This window comes from Beta vulgaris, chromosome 8 (genome assembly GCF_026745355.1).
Source record: "Beta vulgaris subsp. vulgaris cultivar EL10 chromosome 8, EL10.2, whole genome shotgun sequence".
In the NCBI taxonomy this organism is placed as follows: Eukaryota; Viridiplantae; Streptophyta; class Magnoliopsida; order Caryophyllales; family Amaranthaceae; genus Beta; species Beta vulgaris.
In genome coordinates, this window is record NC_079209.1 from 18,032,470 (window position 1) to 18,043,492 (window position 11,023).

The 11,023-nt window shown below is 40.6% G+C and overlaps 1 protein-coding gene across 1 annotated transcript; it reads right to left on the reverse strand.

Annotated features, from left to right (window-relative positions):
* Nucleotides 1-3,420: 3,420 nt before the first annotated feature.
* Nucleotides 3,421-3,723, reverse strand: LOC109133654 (uncharacterized mitochondrial protein AtMg00810-like). Its single transcript, XM_019247233.1, has one exon. The coding sequence runs from the start codon at nt 3,721-3,723 to the stop codon at nt 3,421-3,423; it is 303 nt and encodes a 100-aa protein (XP_019102778.1).
* Nucleotides 3,724-11,023: the final 7,300 nt, after the last annotated feature.

The following is an 11,023-nucleotide window of genomic DNA, read 5'->3' on the forward strand; positions in this document are numbered from 1 at the left end:
CCATGTTCAATAAAAATAAAATTTAGAAATTGCGTAGTATAGGGTTTGATCTCGAGACATCAAGTACATATATTAAAGTCTGAACCACTAGACTAAATTGTATTAGTGTTGTTATCATAAAGTATTATATTAATAAATGAAATTTCTTCTTACCCGGGGCATAACCCGGGCCTAATAACTAGTTACTCTTCTATTAAATATTGTAAGCTTTAATATTGTTTAGCGTGGCCTGTTAGTAAGTATTGTATATTAGGCCCACTTAGTATTAGCTTTGTATTTAAGTCTTCTATGGCAAAAGAGAAAACCCAAGCTGCATATTCTCCTTCTCTTTACATGGTATCAGACTTTACCTAGGGCACGCTTACAACGCTGCGATGACAGGCGGTGCTGACGGCGCCGACGGCGTCCCCAGTAGTGGTGGTGCTGATGCGCCGAAATTAGACCCTTCTTCTCCTTATTTTATTGGCTCCCATGATGGTCCGGGGAATGTTATTACCCCTATTGTTTTCCGAGGCGATAACTATGAAGAATGGTGTCGCTCCATTCGATTGTCTCTTATGGCTCGGCGTAAATTCGAGCTTGTTGAAGGCACCATCTCGAAACCTACGGATGAACAAGGGTTACGAGATCGGCGTTGTCTTCAAGCTATGTTAGTGCAATGGATTCTTAACACCATTGATCTTGCCATCAAGAAAACTCTACCCTATTTTGAAGAATAATCAGCACCCTTATATGGGTCGTTTTACACTAATGTTTCAATGTTGGTAATGGCCCTCGAAAGCAGCAGATAAGGCTGCCTTGGCAGCGTGTCAACAACCTAAAACAATGTCGATCGCGGAATATTTCGGGAAGTTGCAGCCATTGTGGGATGAACTTGCTACATACAATCCTCTTCCGTTTTGCGCGTGTGGGGGTTGTAAGTGTAATATAGCAGCCCTTCTTCAAGCTTGTTTGGATGAAGATCGTCTTCAAGATTTTCTCTATGGTGTGAACGTTGAGTTGTATAGGAATATGTGTTCCTCCATTTTATCTCAAGAGCCACTGCCATCCCTGGATCGCGCTTATCAAATGTTTCTTCAGGAAGACAGATTGCAATTAGCTTCCAAGGCTAAACTTGATCGAGAAGATATTCACGCCATGGCAGTAAAATTTGGGGCTAGTGTGCAAGCAAAGCCACGTTTTGATGGAGATAAATCAGCCTTGCAATGTACATATTGTGAGCGTCGTGCTCATGATGAAAAAAATTGTTGGTTCAAACATGTATACTCTGAGTGGTGGGAGCATCGGGTCCCTCGTGGAGGTGGAAGGGGGAGTCGTGGTGCACGTAATGGTCGTCGTTCTGCTGGGCAGTCAGGGGGACGTTCGGGTGGTAGAGGTGACATCTCTGTGGCAGCCGTGACGTGTGGTTCTGGTAGTGTGGCAGGAGGCTCAAGTGTTGGGTAACAAGCACTGCCGAGTATAACTAGCGAGCAATGGCAACATCTCCAAACGATTGTCACTTATTACGTGATGCGGTCCAAAATGGTACGATTAATCCTTCACATGTGCCTACTAATGAGCAACTCGTAGATATTTTCACTAAGGCTCTTAGTCATCATCAATTCATGTTTCTTCTCCGCAAGTTAGATATTTGTAACCTCCATGCTCCAACTTAAGAGGGGGTATTGAGATTATGTAAATATTGTAAGCTTTAATATTGTTTGGTGTGGGCTGTTAGTAAGTATTGTATATTAGGCCTACTTAGTATTAGCTTTGTATTTAAGTCTTCTACAGTATATGAGAAAACCCAAGCTGCATATTCTCCTTCTCTTTACACTAAATGTGGCTTAAACCTAAGACCAAAGTAACAAAGGTTTAAAAATATCAAGGGCCACTTGTCCTCTCTACTTCATATATTAAGTCTCTCTCTTTCTTGTTCATTCCTTGCATTCATTCCTTGTTTGTTGTTGCTAACAGTTCTTGCATGATGCGTAATAATTATTATTTTATTTTTTAAAAATATGCTGGTATAGCTTGATTTTACCACCTCTTATTGTTTGCATATCATGGCTTAAAGTTATTCATCCTCATTTTATAAGATAATATGGAATTTAGAGACTTTGTAATATGATTCTAACAAATTGATAATTTATATAAATATATTAAAAGACGATTCTATCAAAGCAACAATGTTATATGGCACTCTACTTAAACTCCTAATATAAATGTTTATGGTCCCACTACCGGGTTTCCCGGACACTAGATAAGAAATATATTAATCTACTTAATTAGGAGAAATAGTAGATGCTTTGTATTGGAATTATATATTATTCTATTATTTTGTATAAATATGAGTAATTAAGTAGAACAATATATTTCTTATCTAGCACCCCCGGGAGTCTATTAGCTTTTGCCAAATGTTTATAATGTCATTTAAAACTATTAACAATGTGTAGTTACTAGGATTTTTAAACTCATGACCTTTGAAATGAAATGTGAGAGTTTAACCACTAATCCACTATAGTTTCAATGCGTAATGTTTCAAAGTAAAACAATAAACTATTACAATTATATGTAACTATAAAGACATAGACAAACTTTTTTGACCTTAACACTTTTATTACGCAATGACATTCTCTTATCCTAATTCCATTGAGATCGTTATTTTTATCCCAAATTCCTTACAAGTTTTTTTTAAAACAACTTATCATGCAATAACGTCCAATTTTCATTTTTGCATTAGACAAAATTGTAAGATAATAATTTCCTTGATTCAATACTGATTTACAACCTAAAGATATAGACTAACCAAGAGTGATTACATGCTATAATTCAGGAACTAATTATACACAAATATACACCTACCTAAAATATAGAATAATGAAAATGCTTCCATATTTACATATATTCTAACACACCCCCTTAGTTAAAGCGGGAGGAGGACGGACACAGAGACTGTCCCGAAAATCTTCAAATAAGATCAATGGTAGGCCCTTGGTGAAAATATCAGCAAGATGATGGCGAGAAGGAACATGAAGGACGTGAACCTCACCACGAGCAACTTTTTCACGAACAAAATGAATATCGATTTCAATATCTTTCGTGCGCTGATGTTGAACTGGGTTACCCGAGAGATAGATAGCACTAACATTGTCACAGTAGACCAAGGTGGCTTTCTTAATAGGACAATGGAGCTCAAGAAGTAGATTGGCGTTTTGAGGAACAAGAAAGTAAATTGTCACCAAAGAATACACAATACCCAGACGTAGAACGACGAGTATCAGGACATCCACCCCAATCAGCACCAGTGTAAGATATGAGGGTGGACAAAGATGAAGGATACAAATGTAAGCCATGGTGAAGGGACCCCTTAATGTATTGGACAATCCGCATAAGAGCAGTCCTATGTTCCTCCATAGGATTATGCATAAATAAACGAATCTATTGTACGACATATGAGATGTCAGGTCTGGTAAAAGTGAGATACTGCAGAGCCCCAGTAAGGTTCCGATAAAGATGAGGATTTGAGTACAGAGTGGCAGATTGGGCGCTTAATTTCGGTTTAGTGTCAACCAGATTAGGAGATGTTTTACATGCCGACATGCCTGATCGCTCAATAAGTTCTTCAGCATACTTACACTGAGATAAAAACAGGCCACCTGCATGACGGGTGACAGCAATACCCAAGAAATAACTCGAAGGACCTAAGTCCTTCATATCAAACTCAGAGCCAAGTAAAGACATGATAGACTGTCGTAGGGCCACATAAGAGGTAGTCAAGATAATATCATCAACATAGAGGAAAAGATAAGCAGTATCGTTGTCTCGACGATAAGTAAGTAATGATTAATCCGACTTGCTATTTGTGAACCCAATTTTGATGGCAAAATCAGGTTACCTGCGGTACCAAGCTCGAGGGGCCTGTTTGAGGCCGTATAAGGACTTCTTCAGAAGACAAACATGATCAGGATAAGTGGAATCCCTGTATCCCAAAGGATGATGCATAGACAGTCTCATTGAGTTCCCCCTGAAGGAACACATTTTTCACATCAAGCTGATGAAGGGACCAAGACTTTGAGATAGCAATACTCAGAACAAGGCGTATAGTAGCCGGTTTGACTACCGGGCGAAAAGTCTCTCCACAATCAATGCCCACCTGTTGAGTTTTTCCATCACCTACAAGACGAGCTTTATATCTTTCAAAAGAACCATCAGATTTTTCTTTATGAGTAAAAATCCACATAGATCGAATGATATTAGCATTAGGAGGACGAGGCACCAACTCCCATGTCTTTTTTCTAATAAGAGCATTAAATTCATCATCCATAACCATTTTCCAATTCGGGTCACGAAGGGCACACACTGGGTTACAGGGTAGTGGGGAACGGGTAACATGGGTAGCAAGCTCATACTTTTGGTTGGGCTTGTGGATACCACGCTGACTACGCGTAACAGGCCGAGAGAGATGATGGGGAGGCTGTGGAGCTGTGGTGGAGAGAGTGGGCTGAGAGAGTGAAACGGACCGCGTGGGCCCAGAGGCTGGAGGCCCAATCACAGAGAGGGGCAGCCTAGGAAGAGGGGGGGGGGGTATGCTGCCTTGTACGAATCAAGGGAGGGCTGGGAGAGCCTAGACATGGGAGGCGCGAGAGAAGGGAGCCCAGGCCTAGAAGAGGACGACCCATGAGAGAGGGGAGGTCCAGCAATGGGGGGGACATGGGAAACACACGCGGGGAACTTTCAGGGGAGTGGGTTGGAGAACGCGGCCCACTAGGAGAGGTGGGGAATTGTGTAATTGGGTTAATGGGGTTGTGTTTGGGCTAATGGAGTTGTGTTTGGGCTGAGTGGGAGGAAGGTCATAATCCAGAAAATCATAAGTGATGGCAGGAGATGTATTTAACGAATCAAATGGGAATTTGTGTTCGTGAAATACAACATGGCGACTAATGATGATTTTCCTAGATGACAAATCATAACATTTATACCCACGATGATTAGTTGGATACCCCAAGAAAACACATGGAGAGGACCGAGGTTGGAGTTTATCGATAGTAGTGGATGGAAAGAGGGGGAAGCATAAACACCCAAAGACTCGGAGATGGGAAAAAGACGGGTCTTTTTGATAGAGAAGCTTGAGTGGAGAGTATAGGTGCGGGTTTTACTTGGAAGAATATTAAGAAGATATGTGGCCATTTGTAGAGCATGGTGCCAAAAAGTGTGAGGTACGGACGCATGAACAAGAAGAGTACGAACAACATTATTAGTGCTCCGAATTTTACGTTCCACTTTCCCATTTTGAGATGAAGTGTATGGACAAGAGAGACGAAAGGATAGACCATGTTTGGTACAAAGAGTTCTAAAAGGCTCATTATCAAATTCTCTACCATTATCACATTGAATGTTCTTAATGTCCCTTTCAAATTGAGTACGAACATAGGCCCGGAAATTCAAGAAGGTAGAAAAGACATGAGATTTCTTGGAGAGAGGAAAAGTCCAAACATAATTTGTAAAATCATCCAACACAACCAGATAGTAACGATGGCCCATAGGGCTCAAAATAGGAGATCCAAAGATCACAGTGAACAATATCAAATTGCATCATAGTACTAGAAATAGATGAAAAAAATGGCAACTTAATATGTTTTCCAAGAGGACATGAGTGACAAGCATCAAAACTACTATCATTATTACACTCAATAAAATTATTGCGCCTAAGAGAGTCCAAGATAGGAGCACCTGGATGACCCAACCGATCATGCCATAAGGAAGGTGCGAGAGCAGCATAACTGGAATGAGAAAAGGCTTGATTATTTGTGGTGATAATGGGATATAATGCACCCTGACTGTCACATCTCATGAGTGGGCTACTCGTCTGAAAATCCTTCACAGAAAAGCCAAATGGATCAAATTCAACAATAACAGAATTATCAGTAGTAAATTTTCGAACGGAGACCAAGTTTTTAATGAGTTGAGGGGCATGGAGGACATTTTTGTGAGCTAAGGGGGGATTAGGGGAAGCTAAGTGAGTGTGTCCATAACCAGGAACAGGAATACTATGACCATATCCGACTACAACTCCACTATTTTTGCTCAAATTAAAATAAGACGAGAAATTACCTTGGGAGGAGGTCATATGAAAGGTAGCCTCGGTGTCCATATACCAATTAGGATCTGGAGGAGATAGCCCAGGAGTGTACATAGCCTGCTCAATATTTGTGGGAGTGGATTGGGCCTCAACTGAGTAGGCCTGTGGAGGTCGAGACCCAAGCACGCCCTGCTGGCCTTGCTGCTTATGTCTGAGTCTAGGAGTGTAGGTGGGCCTGGCCCATGGAGTCGATGGGAAAGGGCAGGGAGGAAAGGCCTAGGGGGAGTAATAAGAGGCAGCCCACTGCTGTGGTCCCCCAAGACTGGTTGTTGCGGGTACACTGTCGGCTGCTGCTGTGGAGGGTAGCCACCCTTGCCGCCACCACTGTAATTCCGGCCACCCTTGGCCCCACTATCGGAACCACCCTTGGTGCCGTGGTTCCGGTTTTTCCCAAAATAAGGCCGAGAAGAGCCCTTCTTGCCACTATTAGAACCACTGTGAGAAGAAGAGTCACCAAGCGAATTTGCATCCGCCACTAAGGCCGAGGAAGCAACCCTGGTATTGGCCTTTTTTAGAAAAACCGGCCTCTTCCAAAACCAACGTAGAACGGGCTTGGTAGAAAGGCAGTAGAGGATCGCTTTGTCGAAGGAGAGTACCAACGCCACTGTAGGATTCGGTAAGACCCGCAACCATTTGCAAGACAAGACGATTATTGGAAACCAGAGCGCCAACATTCGTAAGTTGATCCCCCAACATTTTAAAACTTTGACAATAGGTCGATGCGTTCGAGAAGTCTTCCATGAGAGTACTAGAGAACTCTTGCTCAAGAGTAACGGTCCAGGAAGATTTGTTGTCCTGAAAAATATCCGAAGTCGCTCCCATGCGCCATGGCCGTGGAGTCGGGATCAAGAATGGTGTTAAGAAGATCTTCCGAAATGGTAGCATAAATCCATTTCAAAACAGTGGTATCAAGAGTGAGCCATTCCTCTTCTCATCATCAGTACTATGCGTTTTTTCTTTGCCCTTGGAAGGAGGAATAATATGGTGAAGAACACGATGGGATCGTGCATGGATTTTGAATAACTCAGCCCACGTCGAGTATTGCACATTTTCCATATCAAGATTAATAGGAATATTGTGCTTAATATTAGAAGAGATAAGAGAAGAAGAAACAAAAGAGATAGAAGAAGAAGAATTGTTCTTAGCATCGTCGGTCACGGTGGCGGGACGAAAAAAGAGGACGGTGGGCGTAGCTAGGGAGCGGAAGAGTGGAAGAAAACACCTTAGAAATCTGATACCATGCATGTAAGATAATATTTTCCTTGATTCAATACTAATTTACAACCTAAAGATATAGACTAACCAAGAGTGATTACATGCTATAATTCAGGAACTAATTATACACCAATATACACCTACCTAAAGTACTGAATAATGAACATACTTCCATATTTACATATATTCTAACAAAAATATTACAAAAAACTAACAAAATCAATTATGAGATTCATGAATAATAATATATTTGATAATTGTAACTAAATCTTGTATGAGAAGCAAACCAATTCTAGCATTTTTATCTTTTAAAGTGTAAACATGTAATACATGGTTACGTGAGTTGTGATATTAATTTGTCAACCAAACTGAGTACAGTCGTCTTATGTAATTTATCAATCAATTTGAGTCATGATCCACTTCAGATCAAAGAGAGGTATATGCCTCCATTTTTTGTCTAGATTTTGAGGAATCTTGTTTAATGATCCCTTGAGAGTATCGTTGCAGTTAATGTTTTTATAGAATCCAACACGTTTTATAAGTTTTCCTACAACTCATTAGCGAATCCTACTTTGCATCTTTCATTATCCTTTTTTCACCAATTAGCGTGAACCACTATCTCAAGCAGCTAGATCTGGCACGAGCATGGGCAGGATCGGGCCTATTCACGGGCTTGACCTGTGGCTTTTTGAAGAATAGCTAGTTGGGCCAGGCAGAAGCCCATTAGTAGCGTTCCGTTCGGGGCCGAGCTTGAAATATGAGAATCTTGCCCTCGGCATGTCACGACCCATGGGTCTGGCGGGTTGGGCTCGTGCCTCCTGCGAGACTGGTCCGTGAATTAAGTTATTTTTTTTTATTTTGGCAGTTTTAAACTAAAAATAAAGAAAATCATGTTAGGCCTAGGAGCCAGAACGCATGCCATTTGGGCAGGCTCATGCTGGGCCGGGATTGGGAAAAAATTCATTAACGCAGTAGGCCCAGAGCCCACTTAGCGGACTATGGGCTGGGACATGCTTCAAGGGGATCTGGCAGGGGTTGAACGGCACATGTGTCAGCCCTACCCCTACCCAGCTTTACATGCAACCCTTTATCGTACCTAAAACGTTTTGTGCCTCATGGATTATAAAGAATGAGTATAGGTTTAGTCCCTAGAAAATACATTTGTTCATTATGTGTAACACCCCGACTACTAATTCACTATTTAAGATAATCTAATTAGCAGCGGAATACTTATTTAGTCGAGGCATTACTGCCGCACCTTCGTTTAGGAAGGTGCAAGGCTACAATCATATAAACTATTTAAACATTAAGAGATATAATATTGATAACTTAGACATCTTATATTATAATAAAGTAGACAACGTCAACGTTTACTTGACATAACAACGATAACTTATATCAAAACATATGGTCTTACATTCTAGTTAAGTTAACCTTATAAGTTAGTAGCACTAATACTAGATGATTTAATAAGGTGGTAATCCTTGCCACTACGCAGTGCAATCGTCCCCAGCAGTACCTAAAACATAAATACAAAACGTTATGAGCCGAGGCTCAGTAACAAACTACCCTAGCAACGTAAACTCATTTCAACTCATTTTATTTACAAAACAGGGGGAAAGAATAATTCAAACATTTACGAAAACAAAATTCATTCAATTCACTTTAATAGTCCATGATTCCATTTCATCAGTTTTTACTCTGGTTGATGTATCAGTAATGTTGGGACGTCTCCCAGTATGTGTATACACCACTGTGCAAGGGCCTTGGCCCCGGGCATTACCCTACACCAGTAAACAGTAGTGGGCCAGTGCCCCAGTAAACAGTATCGGGCCAGTGCCCCAGTAAACAGTACGGTACGTGCACGACCTTCAGTCAGTCAGTAGGTACAACCAACCAGTTCTTTCACTTTCTTTATCATGTTACGTTTCTTTTATTTTAACAGTGATCAGTGTATTAGAATCAGTAACTTCCATAATATTTCATAAACAAATCATTTCTGATCAGTAATCTTCTGTAACTCAGTATCTTTCAATCATATAAATCTCAGGATACGTAATCAAAACATGTAATAATATTCCCGCAACTCAAAAACACATGTTCATAAATCATCATTCAGTAGCATATATAAAAACGCATTTCAAAGGAATTGCGGGTACCAGCAGTAGTTGTTACCTTGATTGCAGAATAATAATAATAATCCTCTTCTTATGTCCTTGATATCGTCCTTACTGAGCTCCGAGGAACGAGTTCTTTTAAGTTTCAAAACGAGTATTTTTATAAGTTAGAAATTAATAGAAACATTAATATAAGTGCTCTTTAAGTATTTCTTAGTTTACACATATTATTATATAAGTTATAAAGTCTAACTTATTTAACGATTACGTAATATGTTGAAGTTAATAGTTTATCCAAACCTTTATACTTATCTCATATAATCGATAGTATTACTTAGAAATCAAATTAAAAGTATTATCCAATTAGTCATATTATAAGCTTATAAATTAATAGTTGCATAATCATTTAAAGGAGTTACAAATTGAAATTATGAGTGACTATATAAGGAAAATACCTACTACAACATTCCTTGCCTAATTTCCCATGAATTGTTATTATTATTCTAATAACCACTAATGAACTATATACAAACTCATTTTGTAAACAAGTGTTCCTAGTATTCAATAAAGAATTCAGATTATAAGAACTAGAAGGTATTAGTTTAACATAACATTTTTAATTAACCCCTAACATAATATTAACATAACTATTTAAAGGTTTGATTTACACAAGTGATTTAATTAAGCCCACAAAACAGTCCACTTAAGTCCAATAAATAAACAAGCAACCAATGAATCAAGTTGGTTTAGCTAAGGTAAATCATATTTTAGGCCCACTTAGATTAATGAGTAAAAGGTAGTAATTAGGCTTTCCTTATAACATTTAAAAACCAGATTTTTTTAGAGAGAAGGATAAAAGGAGAGAGGGTGTAGTACCTCTGCTCTCTTGAAGCAGGGACGAGCGACAGACAAGGGAGCTCGGAGCTCCGGCGAAACCGAACAGCAGCTCACGGTGGTGTGGCGCAGCACAAAAGGTCGGCGGCTTCCTTGAAGCTCCGGCGACGGCAACAAATACGAGTAGCAGCAGCAGCGAATAGGAGCGAGCGAAGGGAAGAGGAGAGAGGATGGGCGAGCAAGGAGAACGACGGGGAAGGGGTGCGCGAGAGAGGAGAGAGGATGGGCGAGCAGGGAGAACGACGGGGAAGGGGTGCGCGAGAGAGGAGAGGGGACTGGGGGGTTGGTCGGCGGCGAAGGGAGACAGGAGGCAATGATGATGTGTGGTGGTGCTGTGCGATTCGCGAAAGAGGAGAGAGATTGAGGCGGGTGTGGGGGGCGATAGGAAAGAGGTGTGGCGTGGGGGTGGTGTCGCTGCCACTGGGCGGCAGCCTTGGCGGTGTTGTAGGCTCGTCGGTGGTGGTAGAAAGGTGGGGCTATGGTTGTTGTATGGTGGTTGTAATGGTGGCCGAAAACAGAGGAGGGAAAAGATTGAATTTTGTTTTCAAATTCTTCCATTGATTGTATTTTTCTGTATTTTGTTGTTGATTTTGTGATTGAGAAACTCAACCATTCTTCCCTATTTATAGAGGAATCCCATCTCAGTAGATGAATTTCAGAATTTTAAATTACCAAA